At 37.1% G+C, this 20670-nt stretch overlaps 1 protein-coding gene across 3 annotated transcripts in view; it reads left to right on the top strand.

Annotated features, from left to right (window-relative positions):
- The window catches only part of VIRMA (vir like m6A methyltransferase associated), a 64817-nt gene that overhangs the window by 30555 nt on the left and 13592 nt on the right, over positions 1 to 20670 (top strand). For all 3 annotated transcript variants that reach the window (XM_024251247.3, XM_009243959.4, XM_054518676.2), the window contains 8 exons: positions 3527 to 4018; positions 5057 to 5211; positions 8058 to 8140; positions 10903 to 10996; positions 11266 to 11810; positions 12343 to 12578; positions 13052 to 13304; positions 16130 to 16347. In XM_024251247.3, the coding sequence (XP_024107015.3) occupies positions 3527 to 4018; positions 5057 to 5211; positions 8058 to 8140; positions 10903 to 10996; positions 11266 to 11810; positions 12343 to 12578; positions 13052 to 13304; positions 16130 to 16347 (2076 nt within the window). The remainder of the gene's footprint in view (positions 1 to 3526; positions 4019 to 5056; positions 5212 to 8057; positions 8141 to 10902; positions 10997 to 11265; positions 11811 to 12342; positions 12579 to 13051; positions 13305 to 16129; positions 16348 to 20670) is intronic.

The following is a 20670-nucleotide window of genomic DNA, read 5'->3' as shown; positions in this document are numbered from 1 at the left end:
TTTCCCACCATATGGAGGAGGTACATTTGGGTATCAGACAAGAGGAAATAAAGGGCCCAGAATGGTTGTGCTAAGGAATTTGGATTTTATTTGTAGAATATGGAAAGGTATTGAATATTTTGGAGTAGCAGATCTGATATGATCAGAGTAATATTCTTAGATTTTGTGTTGCAAGACGTATTGCAATGGAAAGGAAATTAGAGTTACTAGGAAGATAAGATAGTCTGAGGTTTCTAGGTACTAGGTTTTAAGTACTTTGCCCTTAACAGGTAATGGAAAGGCAAATATTGGGCTTATAGTGACGGAGATTGTGAAATAGCCATTATATAATAGTACTAGGACTTGGCAACAGGAGCTAGTAGGCGAAGGAAAGTGACAAGGAGCTAGATATTTCTAGCCAGGGTAGCAATTGGAGTGGTGGTTTTATTGACAGAAACTGGTAAATTAGGAAGGAGAGTGAATTTTGAAAGAAAAAATAATTGTACTTTGGAGGGTTTGTTTTTGAAGTGATGGCAAGGCTCTATTGTCCTATGTCAGGGTCCCCAAGAGAACCAAGATTCTCTAAGAGGACTCACAAAACTCAGCATATAATACTCAGCAAAGGAAAAAGATACCTGGGAGGAAGTTGGGAAAACCAGTTGCAAGCTTCCAGAATCCTCTCACAGTGGAGTCACATAGTGCCTGCTTAATTCTCACAGCAACAGGTTGTGACATGTGTGAAGTGTTGCCTGTTGAGGAAGCTCTTTAGCAACTTGGCACCCAGGCTTTTTTATTTTTTATTTTTAAATAGCAACAATGACATGTTTTGATACATGTATACACTGTGGAATAATTATATCAAGCTAATTGGCATGCAAATTTTTTTATTGTGGGTAGTCATGTAGGCACTCACTGCCTATATTATACCAGAATTCCAGACTTCTAGAAGGAAAGCAGGTGTTCAGCATAACCATATTGTTTGCACAAATAATTTAGGCACAAGGAACCATTCTTATCAGTTAGGGGCGCGGGAACCCTCTCGAAATCTAAGTTCCCAGAAGTTAGCCAGTAGCCAACCTTGCAGGCCGACCTCTAAGGATGTGCAGTCTGAGGCTTGCTATTTTAACCATTCTCTGAATGGTCCATAAGGAGGATGCTCTTGGAGCATAGTAATTCTGGAGTTTTGTCTTCTTGAGGGTTCTGTTTGCCTTTGTAGTAAGCAGTTACTGGTGGGTGTTTATTATTGTGAAGTAGAAGCCTGGGTTTAAATAGTAATAGGACTGAAGAGGCAGTTTCAGCTTTTGACAAAATTAAGTTCTGGCCTGTCATTTACCTTTTAGTAGTATTTTGATGGGTTTATGAAAGCTATTGTGTTACCATTTGCAGTGACTAAAATGGAAGAGAATGAGTCAGAATTATAAATTTTATTCTTTTTAACATTCAGAAAATCATGATATTCTTACTAATTAAAAATTAAGAAGTTTTCATTAAGCTGGTTCTATCTTGTAGTCAAGAGATGTTTTGACAGATTTTTACCCCATTTTTGAGTATTTGAAAAAATATGATGTTTTGGTTCTTTTTTCTTTAAAATCTGGTTAAGTTTCATTTTTAAAAAGTTGAGGTATGAGATCATGTCCTTTGCAGGGACATAGATGAAGCTGGAAGCCATTATCCTCAGCAAACTAATGCAGGAACAGAAAACCAAATACTGTATGTTCTCACTTATAAGTGGGAGCTGAACGGTGAGAACATATGAACACAGAGAGGGCAGCAACACACACTGGGGCCTATTGAGGGAGAACAGGGGGTTGGGGGAGAGCATCAGGAAAAATAGCTAATACATGTGGGCTTCATACCTAGGTGATGGGTTGATAGGTGCAGCAAATCACCATGGCACACGTTTACCTATGTAACAAGCCTGCACATTCTGCACATGTACTCCAGAACTAAAAATTTTTTTTTTTTAAAAAGAGAGAGAAAAAAGTTGATTTTGGAAAAGAATTTAGGGAGGATGAGGCGAAAGGATCACTTGATTCCAGAGAATCGCTTAAGACCAGGAGTTTGAGTCCAGCCTGGGTAACATAGCTAGATCTCGTCTCATAAAAGAGTGCTATGTGTGATAATACTAACTACTTAAATGTTAAAAATTGACAGTTTGAAAGCTTTTTCCCTAGAGATGCTAATTCAGATCTACTGTAGTAAATCTGAGTATACTATATTTTTCTATAGTACAGTCATCCCTCGCTGTCTGCGAAATTGGTTCTCAGACCTCCCTTGGATACCAAAATCCAAGGATGCTCCAGTCTCTGATATAAAATATAAAATGATGTAGTATTTGCATATAACCTATGCATATCCTCTTGTATACTTGAAGTCATGTCTAGATTACTTACAATACATAGTACAATATAAATGCTCTGTAAATAGTTGTTATACTACTATTGTGTAGGGAATGATGTAAGAAAAAAGTCTGTACGTGGTCAGTACAGATACATTCTTTTCTGGTTTTTTGTTTGTTTGTTTGTTTTTTTTTTTGAGACAGAGTCTTGCTCTTTCACCTAGCCCAGGCTGGAGTGCGGTGGCATGATCTTGGCTTTCTGCAGCCTCAACCTCCTGGGCTTAAGCGATCCTCCTACCTCAGCCTCCCAAGTAGCTGGGACTACAGCCACCACGGCCAGCTAATTAAAAAATTTTTGTAGAGACAGGGTCTCACTATGTTGCTCAGGCTGGTGTGAAATTACTGCGCTCAAGTGATCCTCCAGCCTCGGCCTCCCAAAGTGCTGGGATTACAGGCGTGAGCCACCACAGCCAGCCCAGCTTTTTTTTTTTTTTTTTTTGGATGCAGGGTCTTACTCAGGCTGGAGTGCAGTGGAGCAATCATGGCTCACCACAGCATTGACCTCCCTGGGCTCAGCCTCTTCAGTAGCTGAGACTACAGACATGTGCTACCATGCCTGGCTAATTTTTGTGTTTTTTGTAGAGACAGGGTTTTGCCATGTTGTCCAGGCTGGTCTTGAGCTCCTGGCCTCAAGTGATCTGCCTGCCTTGGCCTCCCAAAGTGCTTGGGATTGTAAGTGTGAGCAACTGCACCTGGCACCAGATCACTTTAAAAAAATATTTTCAATTTGCAGTTGGCTTAATCCACAAATGCAGATATGGAGTGCTGACTGTATATACTATATTTTTCCTAGATACATGAATTTAAATATACTGATATGCCATGAATAAAGTAGGACCATGGTGAAAAAGGAGCATTTAATAAGTGTCCTGGAAAGAAGGCCCAAAATTTAAAGAAAAAACTTGTCAATAATTATTTATTTAACATCTGTTGAGTGCTAACTAGGACAAAGCCTCACAGAACATTTACTTTTATTTGGCCTCATCTAGAGAAGACTTGCAACTCACATTATGTTTTCAGTTAAAGCAGTATATTACTGAGGATAAGGATTATGGTCATTAAAAATTTTTATCAGTGTCTTGTCTGAATATTGAGTAAATGAAGAATGCTTTGCGCTGACTTGACATATATCAATTAACTCTTCCACAGATATCTCCACAGTCATCACTTCTTGGAGTTGGTTACCTTGCTTCTGTCAATTCCAGTAACAAGTGCTCACCCTGGTGTGCTGCAAGCCACAAAAGATGTTTTGAAGTTTCTTGCACAGTCACAGAAGGGTCTTCTTTTTTTTATGTCAGAATATGAAGCAACAAATTTATTGATCCGAGCTCTGTGTCATTTTTATGATCAAGATGAGGAGGAAGGTCTCCAATCTGATGGTGTTATTGATGATGCATTTGCCTTGTGGCTACAGGACTCAACACAGACATTGCAATGTATTACAGAACTGTTCAGCCATTTTCAGCGTTGTACAGCCAGTGAAGAAACTGATCATTCAGATCTCTTGGGAACCCTGCACAATCTTTATTTGATTACTTTTAATCCTGTGGGAAGATCAGCTGTTGGCCATGTTTTTAGTCTGGAGAAAAATCTCCAAAGTCTTATTACTCTAATGGAGTACTATTCCAAAGAAGCCTTAGGGTAATTTCCTACTTACTCCTTAAATTTTCTATGATGTTAGAAAATCAGATAAACTAATGGTCTAGTTTCTTAAAAGAAGGTGTTATTTTGAGAGGGAAAAACTATAGTTTTGGTATAACACATAACTTGTTAATTAAAGGTTAGAGTGACAGAAATCTCTAAAATATAAGATGTGGCTATAAAGTAATACAGTGGACTCTTTAGCACCTTTCTTCAGTTAACCCATGGTGTTAAAGATTGCAACTGTAGTACCCCCTGCTGTTTTATGTAGAGGGGAAATCTAAGGCACGGGAATACGTACCTTAAGGTATATGTTCCTTTTATTCCTCTTACACTGTCTTGCTGGCTCCTGCCCTTGCGTTCTAAACCATGCTCTGGATTCAGAATTGCTTTGACTAGATGGGTAAATTGAGAATGATAATGGTTTAAAGAGCCTTCTTGGTAAGGCAGAGGGTTTTAGTGTATGAGAAGAAAGACATGCCTTGTTTCTGGTTCATGTCACACAAGGCAAATGGCATCCAGATAACTGCCCTCACTATGAGGACTTGGTATATAACTCCTTGAGTGACAGATCTTTTGTGGGGTGCTTATGAAAAGCAAACAGCAATGACTTCCATGCCTAGCTATATCTTAACAGGTTTATAGTGGAATACTGAGTATTGAAGGCAGATGATCATACTCGTTCCTATTTATCCAGATTGGACAAATATTTTGAAGGAGACTAATGAAGTATACTTCCTAACCTTTCATTGCTAATGAAGTATACTTGTTAATATTTCATTGTTTTTCTGATCTTATTTCTTAATAGAATTTTACTTTCCATGGTGATATGTATGCTTTTTTACATACTTTTAAGTAATGGTTTCAGGTGAATTGGGTATGAACTGTGAAATCTGATTTCTTGTCTTCAGACAATTAGTCATGTTTTGTTGTAAATTTCCTTGATCTCTTTAAAGCCAAGTAGAAGAAAATATTTTAAAAATTGTTCCTAAAAAATTGTTTTTGTATCCAAAACTTAAAAACCTTATTTTGTTTCAGTGATTCCAAATCTAAGAAGTCAGTAGCTTATAATTATGCATGCATACTTATTTTGGTGGTGGTTCAGTCTTCCAGTGATGTTCAAATGCTAGAACAACATGCAGCATCTCTCTTGAAGCTTTGTAAAGCAGATGAAAATAATGCTAAATTGCAAGGTATGGTACTTAAAGTTATTTTAAACATTTGTAATATGTGAAGGAACAAACCTTTGAATATCTGTAATTAGTCCTTCATCACGTTTTGATAATGTACCTAGTAATACTGTTTTTAACTTCCTGAAATTACTTTTTATGAAGACAGTTTATAAAAACTAAAGGTTGATAAAATGTTTTAGTATATAAACAAAATAGTTTTTACAAGTACCTTTTCTGGAAAGTCATGAAAATTAGTGGTTTGTTGAAATGTCTAATCAAAATGGAAGGAGTAGTTTAAAGACAAACTCAAGGCCGGGTGCGGTGGCTCATGCCTATAATCCTAGCACTTTGGGAGCCAAGGCGGGTGGATCACCTGAGATCAGGAGTTCAAGACCAGTGTGGCCAGCAAGGTGAAACTCCATCTCTACTAATAATACAAAAATTAGCTGGGCGTGCTGGCACACGCCTGTGGTTCCAGCTACTCGGGAGGCTGAGGCAAGAGAATTGCTTGAACCCGGGAGGTGGAGGTTGCAGTGAGCCAAGATCACACCACTGTGCTCCAGCCTGGGCAACAGAGCAAGACTCCATCTCAAAAAAAAAAAAAATAAAGACTCAAAAGTTTAGTTTGGGGTATAGTTTTCCTCTGTGTGTTTTGCTGAATATGTATTTCTACATAAAACACAAACTACAACTTAGAAATCTAGTTGTGGAGTAACACATTTGTGCTATCCTCAAAAGTAAAGAATAGTAAATATGAATATTATTTTTTAAAGTATATAAATGTATATTGAATGACATTTATGGGAAACCTTATGTGAGCAGCCTTGACAAGTTTAATATACTTAATTATAAGTTTTAAATTATTTTATTTTGGTTCCTCGTTTTCTGACCTTATCAAGTAGAAAATTTGATAACATTGAGTAAATATTGTAAAAATGCTTTAAAATAGCATGTGGCCTCTTCTTCTCTTTTTAATCCTAAATTTTACTTGTGATAGCTCCAGTAAAAGTTGGGTAGTAAACTCAACTTCCCATTCTGGGAATAGATTTTTTTCCTGAAGAATGCGTTTATAAAAGGAGGGCACACAGTGTCTTCAAAGGTATTATTAGTGCTTTAATACTTTTTCTGGGTGTTGGCTATTCTGGTATTTGTTTTATTATTATTTCTTATATCTTTGAGCTGTATATTCTATATATAAGAAAGAATTAATTTTAAAGTGCATGGGGAAAATTGTACAGCTGTCTTGTAGAGGAGTGTAGAACCAAGGAAAGACCTGGCTACTATTTTCTATTTCCTATATGGCATCTGGAACTGGTATTTCACTTTTTACATTAGAGTGCTTTTCTAGAAATATTTTTGGTAATAGAATATAGGAGTTATGGTATAGCTTCTGGGAGAGTTTTGAGTTTGTTTGCAGTAAATGGTAGATTTTATTTGTGTTTATTCTATAAACAAAGTTTGCTGTCATTCTTTTGGGGTGATAGTAATTTTATAAAGGCAAATTTGGAAGTTGACAATTAAAATTTCATGTTAGAGGAAAAGGCACTCAGCAAAATATCTCCCCTTGGGTTTCATTCCGTTAGAAATTAATAAATTTTGTTTATACTTTTTTTGGGTGGGTGTGAGAGGCAGTGGCAAAGATAGGTGAATAAACACTATGTTATATTAATTTATAAGCAGTCTATTTTGTATGTATATACATTTTTTTGAGACAGAGTCTCGCTCCGTTGCCAGGCTGTAGTGCAGTGGTGTGATCTCGGTTCACTGCAACTTCCTCCTCCCGGGTTCAAGTGATTCTCCTGCCTCAGCCTCCCTAGTAGCTGGGACTACAGGGGCGTGCCACCACGCCCAGCTAATTTTTGTATTTTTAGTAGGGACTAAAGTAGGGACGGGGTTTCACCATGCTGGCCAGGATGGTCTCCATCTCTTGATCTCGTGATCCACCTGCCTCAGCCTCCCAAAGTGCTGGTATTACAGGCGTGAGCCACCATGCCCGGCCCTATTTTGTAGTTTTTTAATGTTGTAAATTGTTGTAAAAATTCATTTTAATTATATAGACTATTTAAGCATTCAAACATCTAAATTTGCATAAACGAGATAACTAAGAGTAGGCACTTCTTTCATTTTAAAACTAAATTGTTTAAGCTGGGCACGGTGGCTCACACTTGTAACTCCAACACTTTGGGAGGCTGGGGTAGGTGGATCACTTGAACCCAGGAGCTTGAGACCAGACTGGGCAATATGGTGAAACCCCATCTCTACAAAAAATACAAAAATTAGCCAGGTGTGGTAATGCATGCCTGTAGTCCTAGCTACTTTGGAGGTTGAAGCAGGAGGATTGATTGAGTTGAGGAGGCTGAGACTGCAGTGAGCCATGATCACACTGCTGCACTTCAGCCTGGGCAACAGAATGAAAAACTTGTTTAAAGAATTAGATACAAGTTGTAATCCCAGCACTTTGGGAGGCCAAGGCGGGCGGATTACGAGGTCAGAAGTTCGAGACCAGCCTAGCCAACATGTTGAAATCCCGTCTCTGCTAAAAATACAAAAATTGGCCGGGTGTGGTGGCAGGCGCCTGTAATCCCAGCTACTCGGGAGGCTGAGGCAGGAGAATTGCTTGCATCCAGAAGGCAGAGGTTGCAGTGAGCCGAGATTACGCCTTTGTACTCCAGCCTGGGCAACAAGAGCGAAACTCTGTCTCAAAAAAAAAAAAAAAAGAATTAGATACATGTCCATCCCTGCATGAAGTTTAGATGATTGAAATCAACATGGACCTAATAATGATTTTCTTTGGAAAAAATATTTACTTTCTTTGTTATAAAGCCTTCTATTTTTAAATATTATAAATTATTATTTTTCTTTTTAAGAACTTGGCAAGTGGCTTGAACCTCTGAAAAACCTTAGATTTGAAATTAACTGCATCCCAAACTTAATTGAGTATGTTAAGCAGGTAAGTGTAAAACTTAAAAGTGCTTTGACTTTTTGAAACTATGTGGTAGTATATGGTGATACTGCATTGAATCACTTGTGTAGATAATGTAGACATAGTTAAGTGTCCTTGATTGATTTATTAGACTTTGTAGGTACAGGTTGGTATATGCATATAGATGGATATGTGATTATATGCGTATGTGAACACACGTGCACATAACCCTGTGTAATGTACTACTTTCACTACTGGATTCTGTCCTATTTTTTCCCTCTGAAATGGAAATAGTATCATCTACCATCTTGATGACATTTATAAGTGTTTTAAATGCTATAGTCATGTAACATATAACTGTTTCAGCTAAACTTTAATTTCTGAAAAAGAATTTCACTCAAAATATTTAGGTGAAAATTGATAGGGCCCATTCCAGATAATTGCAGTGGAGGCTAGTTCTCTTTGTTAATTTGGGATGGTTAAATCTGCAGTTGAAATAATTCATAACAGTTAAAATTCCTAAGACTCATAATGCAGTTTTAAAATTTTATATTCAATTTAAATCATAATGAAAAAAATTACAGCAGTGTTTATTAGTCTTGGAAGTTTTTTCATCTCTGTTCCTTAGTCGAGCCATTGTGTAGCATAGGAAGAAGGTTAGAAGCACTCATATACACATAAAAAGTTTCAAGTTAGAAGAGCAGAACGGACCTTGAATTATCTCTCTCGTTTAGCAGGTGAAATCTGTGCGTGAGTGTGTGTGCACACACATGCATGCACATGTGTGTTTGCGTGTGTATGTGTGAGAGAGTATATAAGCCATCTTGGTTTTGGAATTGCAGTGTATGTTATTAAAATAATTTTCATATGTTTAATTTGTTGCTGTTGGGACCCACAGCAAAGTGTTGTTTGGGTTTATCTGCTTCAGATTTTTCTTTGCTGATTTCTCTGCTTTCGTCTTACTGTACTCCAACTCTCCTAAGAGTACTTTTACTTCCTATGGTGCCATCATATTCTTCCATGTTCTTACTCTGAGCCTCAAATGACATCTAGAAATTTTCATTACATTTTCTTTTGTTTAGGAGAAGTACAATTAATATCCTGTAAATTTAGATGGTCATGTATTCTGGGTACTTGTGCATGGTTGAGTGAGTATTGACAAGATGTTCAATAAATGGCGATGGTTTGAGTAAAACTATTTAATCAGTAAGAAATTTAGTTCTAGAAATGTGAATTACATGATGTAGTTAAGAGTTGATTTTTATGTAAATCTTTATCCCATTAATTATGATTATTATAAGTGGTTCTCATCCTAACATGGTCTATAAGAAGTTGATCCAAGACTGAAACTTCACCCTGTGTCTCCCTGCTGCCTTATGTAATTTGTGGAATTACAAGGAAAAGGATTAGAATAAAAGAAAAGCTAAAATGAGATAGTAACCTTTTTTTTTTTTTGGTCTAGACTCTACTATGAGCTAAGAGATAGTATCGTTTTTTGAATGTTATTTCTTCCAAGGTTTTTTTTTTTTTTTTTTTTTGAGATGGAGTCTTGCTCTGTAACCCAGGCTGGAGTGCAGTGGCTCAATCTCGGCTCACTGCAACTTCCATCTTCCAGATTCAAGCAATTCTCCTGCCTCAGCCTCCCAAGTAGCTGGGATTACAGGCACGTGCTACCACGCTTGGCTAATTTTTGTATTTTTAGTAGAGACGAGGTTCCACCATGTTGGCCAGGCTGTTCTCAAACTCCCAACCTCAGGTGATCCACCCGCCACGGCCTCCCAAAGTGCTGGGATTACAGGCATGAGCCACCACACCCAGCCCCAAGTTTTTAAACGATTGATAATGCTGTTCTGTGAAAGCTGAGAAAACTGAAACATAATTATTTGTTACCTAGAAACATAGCATAGGCAGGTGCTAAGGACATAGGCAATTGTATTTGTTTTTCCTCTAACCTGTGCCCCACCTGGCTACAATACTAGACTCTGTTGGTATCTGCATTTAAAAAAAATGTATGCCATGTAGGCCGAAAACATTCCTTGCTGCTTCCTCACTTTCGAATGAAGTTTAGTACTCACAGCGCTTTTTATTTTTATTTTTTTTTTGAGACAGGGTTTCACTGTGTCACCCAGGCTGGAGTGCAATGGCACGATCACGGTTTACTCTAGTCTTGACCTCCCAGGCTAAAGTAGTCCTTCCACCTCAGCCTCCTGAGTAGCTGGGACTATAGACACACACCATCACGCCTGACTGATTTTTAAATATTTTGTAGAGGCAGGGTCTCACTATGTTGCCCAGGTTGGTCTCTCACTCCTGGGCTCAAGCAATCCTTCCACCTCAACCTCTCAGAGTGCTGGGATTATAGGTGTGAGCCACTGCATTCAGCCTCCACAGGACTTTTTAAATATAGTCATTGCTTCATTTTTGGCAGAGAAGATGTATGAAAAGAGTATATAGAAAGTAGCCATTGTAAACTCTTAATACAGGGAATTTCATACATTTCTTTATGTTATCTTTGTTCTAGTTGGTTCTTTTCAATGAATTTGTGCATTACAGTTCTTTTTATTTACATAATATTGCATATAGTACAACATATGCCAGAGATAAAATAATCTTGATAAATTCATTGAACTCTAGGGCCTTGTTCATGTTTTAAATTTACTTAATAAATATAAAATATTGTATGTTCTTAACTTGAAGCTCATATTTTTAAATAATTCCTTGTCTGGAGTTTTCTATCAATCTCATGGGTACTAAGAAATGAAATATTCTGTTCATTTTCATTTTTAAAGAATATCGATAACTTGATGACCCCAGAAGGAGTTGGCCTTACCACTGCCTTACGTGTTCTCTGTAATGTTGCATGCCCACCACCTCCTGTTGAAGGTAATGTGGCTACTATATTTTAAAAACTATGATTCTTAAGCCTAACTAAATTAAATATTTAGTTAATAATTATTAAACATCATTTATTTAATAATGAAAAATATTTTTAATTAAACATAAGTAAATATTTGTCATAATAAAAATCAATTATTATGAATATAATAATTTATAAATAAATATCATTTATTAAATATTCAGTTTAATAATTCTTAATCAGTTATTAACATATAAGTAATTAGTTTTGTTTCTTTTCCTTATCCTATATAAAGGTCAACAGAAAGATCTGAAATGGAATCTTGCCGTTATTCAGCTTTTTTCTGCTGAAGGAATGGACACGTTTATTCGAGTTCTGCAAAAATTGAACAGTATTCTGACTCAGCCTTGGAGGCTCCATGTCAACATGGGGACTACCCTTCACAGAGTTACTACTATTTCAATGGCTCGCTGCACACTCACTCTTCTTAAAACTATGTTAACGGAACTCCTGAGAGGTGGATCCTTTGAGTTTAAGGACATGCGTGTTCCTTCAGCGCTTGTTACTTTACATATGCTCCTGTGCTCTATCCCCCTCTCAGGTCGTTTGGATAGTGATGAACAGAAAATTCAGAATGATATCATTGATATTTTACTGACTTTTACACAAGGAGTTAATGAAAAACTCACAATCTCAGAAGAGACTCTGGCCAATAATACTTGGTCTTTAATGTTAAAAGAAGTTCTTTCTTCAATCTTGAAGGTTCCTGAAGGATTTTTTTCTGGACTCATACTCCTTTCAGAGCTGCTGCCTCTTCCATTGCCCATGCAAACAACTCAGGTATCACTTCCATATAACATGCATCTTATAAATGACTGCAGTAACACTTTTTAAAAAGCCAGTGATTTTGTTAAAAAACAAAAACCCTCATCTCCCTTCCTCCCAAAAAGACATAAAATAACTGGATGAGGGGGAGATAAAACTGAAACAAGTTGGTCATTGAGGAAATATGGGGGTAACATTTTAAATAAATTTTTGTTAAAGTGAGTTTTATTATGCTGTTGTGTATGTTTGTACTTACATATTTCTGTTATTTTAAATCCTTTCCCCCCCACCTTACCATGTGTTAGAATTTGCCAATAACTAGGTTGCTTCACCAATGGACTCTGCTCAACTAACTGCTAACCTGAGAACAATAATATTTTTTAGACTCATTGAATTCAAGCAAATGTTTAACTGTATAATAGAAAATTAAACGTTTTAAGCATGCAGTAAAAATGTTCTTTTCATAACATTTCTTCTTGAACAGTTTTTGTGACTATAAATAAATATTAAAAAATCTACGTACACACACATTATACTTTTTTAACAGGTTATTGAGCCACATGATATATCAGTGGCACTCAACACCCGAAAATTGTGGAGCATGCACCTTCATGTTCAAGCAAAGTTGCTCCAAGAAATAGTTCGCTCTTTCTCTGGCACAACCTGCCAGCCCATTCAACATATGTTACGGCGTATTTGTGTTCAATTGTGTGACCTTGCCTCACCAACTGCACTTCTGATTATGAGAACTGTGTTGGATTTGATTGTAGAAGACTTGCAAAGGTATTTTCATTTTGCATTAAAAATTTTTTCCTCAAATTATTTTTGACACATATATTTTTTCCCTTACAATTTGGAAACTAGGGTTTGGAATGCCCAGATAACATATATACATGTAAATATACACATATACCTACATATGCACACATATGTATATGTGAATACTTGTAGACTTTTAAAATTAGAAAGCCTTATTTCATCATTTCATGTGCAGGATATCTTGAAGGTCTTGATTTGAGGTTTTCAAATGGTGAATCCTAAAGAAGTACTCTGATTTAAGAAAATATATTAGAAACCTGAATTTATAAAATTTTTGCAGTCATTGTAAAACTCCAGAGAATTTGTCATTATACCCAAGGAATTAAATGTTTTATACAAAATTTGTGTAAGTTGATGTGTATTGAGAAATAAATACTAGTTAAACAATGCCTTAAGATCAAGAACTTTGTTTACTAAATGTATTGATTTTATTTCAGCACTTCAGAAGATAAAGAAAAACAGTATACTAGCCAAACCACCAGGTTGCTTGCTCTTCTTGATGCTCTGGCTTCACACAAAGCTTGTAAATTAGCTATTTTGCATCTAATTAATGGAACTATTAAAGGTGATGAAAGATATGCAGAGATATTCCAGGATCTTTTAGCTTTGGTGCGGTCTCCTGGAGACAGTGTTATTCGCCAACAGTGTGTTGAATATGTCACATCCATTTTGCAGTCTCTCTGTGATCAGGTATTTATAGTTATTTTATAAAGTCTCTCTCTGCGCGTGTTTGTGTGTGTGTGTGTGTATTTAAGCATCTTGATGTAAATTTTGGCTGTGAATGAACAGCTGTCATCTATGTTTTATTATTCCTGCTATTGTTCATGGGTTTCTCTGAAGAGCTTTTTTCTTTCCTTCATAAGATCATAACCTTGGGTAATTGCTTTATGTGCCACTGTTTCTGTATTTTTTAGGGTCTAATTCATTTTCCTTCCAATTACGTTACACACGTAATTTTTTTTTGAGTTGGGGTCTCATTCTGTCACCCAGGCTGGAGTGCAATGGCGCAATCTTAGCTCACTGCAGCCTCTGCCCCCCTGGGTTCAAGTGATTCTCCTGCCTCAGCCTCCTGAGTAGCTGGGATTACAGGCACACATCACCATGCCTGGCTAATTTTTGTATTTTTAGTAGAGACAGGGTTTCACCATGTTGGTCAGGTTGATCTTAAACTCCTGACCTCAGGTGATCCACCTGCCTCGGCCTCCCAAAGTGCTGGGATTACAGATGAGAGCCACCATGCCTGGCTACACCAAGTCATTCTTAAATTTCATAGCTTGGTTGAATTAATATGTTCTCTTGTTAGGGCAATCTTTGAAGGCTACTACACTTTTAGTGTGTTTCAGGCTACTTTGCTTATAGGTGTTGGCTAAAGTAGTAGTATTTTTTCCTGTTGGCTCTATTATTGACTTCCAGTTTATAGTTTCATGGGTTAATGAGAATTGTTTTAACTTTTAAAGCCCATTATGATTGAGATCTTTGGAGATTTCTATGCCTAATGGCATTTTAGCTTGTCAGAATGCTCTTGCTAAGTGGTCATCAAATGTGATTTTTTTTTTCAGGCAGAATAGAGTCCCATGTTGGAAGACTATCTTTTTCTACCTTAACAAATATTCACTTTGGTTACATTTAAGACTCAGGTCAAGAAAGAACTTTTTTTTTTTTTTGTATGACTTGTTTCCACAAAGAAGGGGACCTGGTAGAAAGGGTATTCTAAGTCCTTGTACCTCAAAGTGTCCATTTGGTTGATATTTCTTATATAATCCACTTTGGGATGCATGACTACATTGAAGAGCGCTGGGGCATCCTAGCTGCCTTGGTCACACGAATCTCATTGATGGCCTCACTTTGCTATGTTTTCCTTCTGATTCGAGCCTTGTTTTATAGTTTAAGCCAAGTTGAATACGAGTTTGCAGTATATTGAAGTAATTAAAGATGATAAAACATAATCAAAAATGCTCTTGTAAAATTTAGTTTACTTCTGGCCAGGCATGGTGGCTCACGCCTGTAATCTCAGCACTGTGGGAGGCTGAGATAGGGTGGATCACGAGGTCAGGAGTTTGAGACCAGCCTGGCCAATATGGTGAAACCCCATCTCTACTACAAAAAAACTAGCTGGGCGTGGTGGCATGCATCTGTAGTCCCAGCTACTTGGGAGGCAGAGGCAGGAGAATTGCTTGAACCTCATAGGAGGCGGAGGTTGCAATGAGCCAAGATTGCGCCACTGCACTCCTGGGCAATAGAGGGAGACTTCGTCTCAAAAAAAATTCAGTTTACTTCTAAAAAGAGTAGCGGGAGTTTTTAGAGTTATCATTAGCTAAACTTGCTGAGCATTGGAAAACTTGAATTTAGAAGTATATATATATATATAAAGTAGAGGGAAATATTTGATTGAAAGACTGTGGTTAAATGTTCATCTCCTCTATCCATCCAACTTTCTGATATTTTAAATTTCAGGGGGCTTTTTGTTTTTTTGTTTGGTTGTTTTTGAGGTGGAGTCTGGCTCTGTTGCCCAGACTGGAGTGCAGTGGCACAGTCTTGACTCAATGCAACCTCTGCCTCCTGGGTTCAAGTGATTCTTCTGCCTCAGCCTCCCAGTAGTTGGGATTACATGTGTGCGCCACCATGCTTGGCTAATTTTTGTATTTTTGGTAGAGAGGGTGTTTCACCATGTTGGCCAGGCTCGTCTTGAACTCCTGGCCTCAAGTAATCCACTTAACTTGGCCTCCAAAAGTGCTGGGATTACAGGTGTAAGCCACTGTGCCGAGCCTTAAATTGCAGTATTAATGTATATTAAACTTTATTTCTGGCCGGGCGCAGTGGCTCATGCCTGTAATCCCAGCACTTTGGGAGGCCGAGGCAGGCGGATCACCTGAGGTCAGGAGTTCAAGACCAGCCTGACCAACATGGAGAAACCCCGTCTATACTAAAAACACAAAATTAGCCGGGTGTGGTGCCGCATGCCTATAATCCCAGCTACTCGGGAGGCTGAGGCAGGAGAATTGCTTGAACCTGGGAGGCGGAGGTTGCAGTGAGCCGAGATCATCCAGCCTGGGCAACAAGAGTGAAACTCTGTCTCAAAAAAAAAAAAAAAAGAAAAAGAAAAACTTTATTTCTCTGAAAAGTTTCTTTATAAACCGAAAAAGATACAAATGAATAAATAATACAGTAAGTTAATTATTTTGGTACAAAATACTTTTTACCTTTAACCTATTGAAAACAGAAACTATACTTATTGCAATACTGAAAGAAAAAAATTTTAAAGATTTGTTTTAAAGTAAAAGTAAATCAAAATATTTAAATATTTATTCCTTTAGGTGTGTGTCCTTGTATTAACTTTTCTAAAAGGGAAAAGTAATTTCATTATTCTTAATGTGTTTATATGTTTCGGATGGGACAGTAGCAACAATATTTTAATGAGATAGTTATTGAATATTAATTGCTATGTATTTCTCAAAAGTGCTAAGTGATGGTGATAATTATTTTAAAAATCGATTTTTTTTCCCTGCTCCCCACAGGACATTGCACTTATTTTACCAAGCTCTTCTGAAGGTTCTATTTCCGAACTGGAGCAGCTCTCCAATTCTCTACCAAATAAAGAATTGATGACCTCAATCTGTGACTGTCTGTTAGCTACGCTAGCTAACTCTGAGAGCAGTTACAACTGTTTACTGACATGTGTCAGAACAATGATGTTTCTTGCAGAGCATGATTATGGATTATTTCATTTAAAAAGGTAATGATTTGTCTAATTTAATATACTCTCAGATTTAATTTTTTCATTCTGTCACTGTTCCCTCACCCCACATTAATTCATACCTATTGTAGAAAGTTGAAGAAATGATTTCTTCTGTGGGAGAAATTTTGTGTGTATGGAAAAGATTAATTAGCAATGAAAGGTCATGCTAATAATAGAATCTTTTGGATTAAAGATATAAAATGAATAGATACACAAATTACTGTGGGCATGGTATAGTATCTGGAAGGAAATCTCACTGTTCCAGGGATGGTAATTCATGCCTTAAGGTCTTTGTTTCGTTGTTGTATCCTCAGAGGTGATGGATGCTAGAGGGATTTTATAGACCTTAAAGCTAAAATGCAGATTCTGTGTACAGTTCCTCAGCATCTATGGGGAATTGGATACCAAAATCTACAGTTGCTCAAGTCCGTTATATAAAACGGTACAGTATTTCTCTTGTATACTTGAAATCACCTTAGATTACTTATAATACCTAATAATACAGTGTGAATGTTATGTAAATAATTGTTTTGCTGTATCTTAAAATTTTATTTTTTAATTCATATTGTTATTTATTTATTTATAATATTTTCATTCCATGGTTGGTGGAATCCATGGATGCAGACTCCATGGGTATGGAGAGCTGACCATATTTTGTTTTCTAGAGGAATGGCTGGGACAAAATTAATCTGAAATTATATAAATAGCTGAGCATGGTGGCTCATACCTATAATTTCAGCACTTGAAGAGACTGAGGTGGGAGGATCACTTGAGCCCAGTAATTCAAGTCTAGCTTGGGCAACTTAGGGAGACTTATCTGTATAAAAAAAATTTACAAATTAGTTGGGCATGGTGGCACACACCTGTAGTCCCAACTACTTGGGAAGCTGAGGTGGGAGGATTGCTTGAGCCTGGGAGGTCAAGGCTGCCGTGATCATGCCACTGCAGTCTAGTCGGGGCAACAGAGCGAGACCTTGTCTCAAAAAAAAAAAAAAGAAAAAGAAATGATATAAACCTCAGACTGCTCACTGTCTCAAGTATAATTTCTACTCTAATTTTTCTGTCCATGCCCTGTTGTTTTTCTTTGCTAGGAGAAGGAAGAGGGAAGATACCTGGCTAGTACTTAGATTTATTAGATTACATGGGATTATGAGATAGTAAGGAGGAGGAAACATACTTTTGCCTCTTTCTCGTTAATTCTTGCAGCATTGGTTGAAAACTTACATTGCAGGTACTGTGTTTGGTGCTGGCTCTTCCTTTCTCCATCTCCTTGTCCTGACGTACCTGCATCTTCTGTATTTGCTCTCAGTTGATGGCACCTGCTTCACATCCATTCCTCATGCTCTGCCCCCATCCAGTTTCTCACCAAAGCCTTTAACCTTTTTCCTATTGCTTAGATATTTACTCCATATCCTTTGAAACCCACCTCGTACACTGCACTTCCAAAAAAGCCAAAAAGCTTTCCTAGTTGGTTTAGGTACTCCCACAGATATTCTTTTTATACCTGTGCTAGTGTATTATCTATGATTTTGTTGGGTTTCCTAGACTTAATGTTTCTGGTCCTTTTTTCTTATCTGTAACCTTGTCCTAAGTCCTCTTAACCTATTCCCTTTTTCCCTTTTAGCCCTCATCTCTCTGCTAAGCTCCAAGTAACCCATTAATCTACTTGACATTTCTACTTGACTGTCTAATGGCATCTCATTAAGTCTTATGGATTATTTCCCCAAAATACATCCTGAATCTGATCCCTCTTCACCACCTCTGTAGCTATTACCTTTATCCAGGCCACTATTATTTCTTGCATAGGCCATTGCAATAGCCTCCTAATTGGTCTCCTTGCTTCCACCATTTGGCTCTCTAAAATTCATTCTCTCAGGTGCCAAAGTAATCTTTTAAAACTTAAAACAGGATTTCTGCTGAAATCTTTCTAATGGTTTCCTATTGTACCACAATTAAAATCCAAACTTTCTATAATGATCTGTAAGGCTCACCAGGATATTAAAAACCCTTGAACAAAGATGAAGACCTGAAAGGTGAGGAACAAAACATGCTAATATCCTGGGGAGAACAATTGCAAAAAGCATGTTCATATGTCTGAGAAACAGCTCTGAGGCCACAGTGACAGCCCTCAGAGTGAGCAAGGAGAAAAATGATAGGATGTCTGGTTATGGAGGTAATGGGGGTACAGAATGGGGGAAAGATCATCAAGGGCCTTTAGGATTATGATAAGGGCCATTGTCAGTTTTGAGCAGAGATATAGCATGACCTTGGTTTGGTTTTGTTTTGTTAATTTTATTTTTTGTTGAGATGGAGTCTTGCTCCAGGTTGGAGTGCAGTGGCACAATCTCAGCTCACAGCAACCTCTGCCACCCGGGTTCATGTGATTCCCCTGCCTCAGCCTCCCAAGTAGCTGAGACTACAGGCGTGCACCACCACACCCGGTTAATTTTTTGAATTTTTAGTAGAGAGCGGGTTTCGCCATGTTGGCCAGGCTGGTCTTGAACTCCAGACCTCAGGTGATCCTCCTGCCTCAGCCTCCCAAAGTGTTGGGATTACAGGCGTGAGCCACTGTGCCCAACCTGGTTTTTTTTTTTTTTTAATTAACAGGTCACCATATACTTTTTCTTATATAGTCCTGTGGCAGGTTACGCTTTTTTAGAAAGTTTTTTTTGAGATAATTTTAGACTTTCAGAAGAATTGCAAAAATAATAGCGTAGTGTTCAGGTGTGCCCTTCACCCACCTTACACTTGTATTATCCTCTTACATAACTGTATAATACTTACCAAAACTAAGAAATTAACGTTGTCATACTACTATTAACTAAAATACAGAATTTATTTGAATTTTCTATTACTGTTTTTTCCTGTTCCAGGATCCAATGTAAGATCTTACATTGCATTGCATCCTTTGTCTCCCCTTTCCTTATCTTTCATGACCTTGACATTTTTGGAGAGTACTGCTCACTTTTTTGTAGAATGTCCCTCAATTTGAGTTTGTCTGATATTTTCTCATGATTAGATTGACATTATGCTTTGTTGATAGGGCTATTACAGAGGCAATGTGCCTTTTTCAGTGCATCATATCAGGAAATACATGATGTTTCTATATATTACTGATGATACTGACCTTGATCACTTGGCTGAAGTGCTATCTTCTAGGATTCTGCACTGAAAACTTACTAATTTCCCATTTTTAATTACTAAATATTTTGGAGACTATACTTTGAGATCTTGTGATATCCACATATCCTATTTATGCCAAAAACTTTCATCCACCATTTTTAGTATCTGTCAGTGTAGATCTTGGCAAGATATGGCAGTTATTACTGTGGTGATGTAATGGTGATTTTCTATTCCCTTCATTCCTTTTTACTTACTAATTTTCCTTCCATAAGGAAGAGTTGTTGCTTCTCCTGCATTCGTTTATCCAGATATTTATATCAATGTGAATTCATAGGCATTAATTTTTTTCATTGTATATAATTCAGTACTATCCTTATTTATTTTGTTGTTCAGCTTATTCCAACTCTGGCCACTAGGGATCTTTCAGGTTGGCTTCTGTGCCCTTTTCATATACTCTTGACTTTTTTTTTTTTTAATTTATATATTTGTAAAATCTTACTTTAAGTTCTGGGATACATGTGCAGAACGTTTGTTACATAGCTCTGACTTAAAAAAAATTTTTTTTAAGTACTTCCTATTGCTAGTACCACAAGGTGTTCCAGGATCAGCTTATATTTTCCCTGTTCCAGCTGAGATGGACTTGTTCTCCAAGGAGCCCCTGGTTCCTTTTATTGGAGAATATTTAGAAAGAAACCATGATCTGGGCTCTGGGTGTGTTTATTGCCCTTAGGGTGTCACTGATTTTGGTGTGTCTCATTGGATAGAGCTGGGAAATATACGTATGTATCCTAATTCATCACACATCTACATTTACTTTCTTTTTACATTTTATCTACACAAAACAGATACATATTTTAAAATTAATTTATTTAAATATTAAAAGTTTTGTTAATTATAAAATTTATTTTAAAACAATAAATTTATTAATTTATATATATGTTTTTGAGAAAATTAATTCATACTAATACTTGGTGGGTTTTTTTGTCTGTTTGTTTGTTTTGAGATAGGGTCTAACTCTGTTGCCTAGGCTGGAGTGCAGTGGCATGATCTCGGCTCACTGCAGCCTCCGCCTCCCGGGCTCAAGCACTTCTCCTGATCCTCCTTCATTTGCATGAAAAAGACATTTCATGCAAGTTAAAAAAGTTAAAAAAGACAAAGAGGGATATTATATAATAATAAAAGGTCTTGTCCAATAGG

Source organism: Pongo abelii, chromosome 7, assembly GCF_028885655.2.
Source record: "Pongo abelii isolate AG06213 chromosome 7, NHGRI_mPonAbe1-v2.0_pri, whole genome shotgun sequence".
NCBI classification, from domain to species: Eukaryota; Metazoa; Chordata; class Mammalia; order Primates; family Hominidae; genus Pongo; species Pongo abelii.
This window is presented reverse-complemented; position numbering and strand designations above follow the sequence as displayed.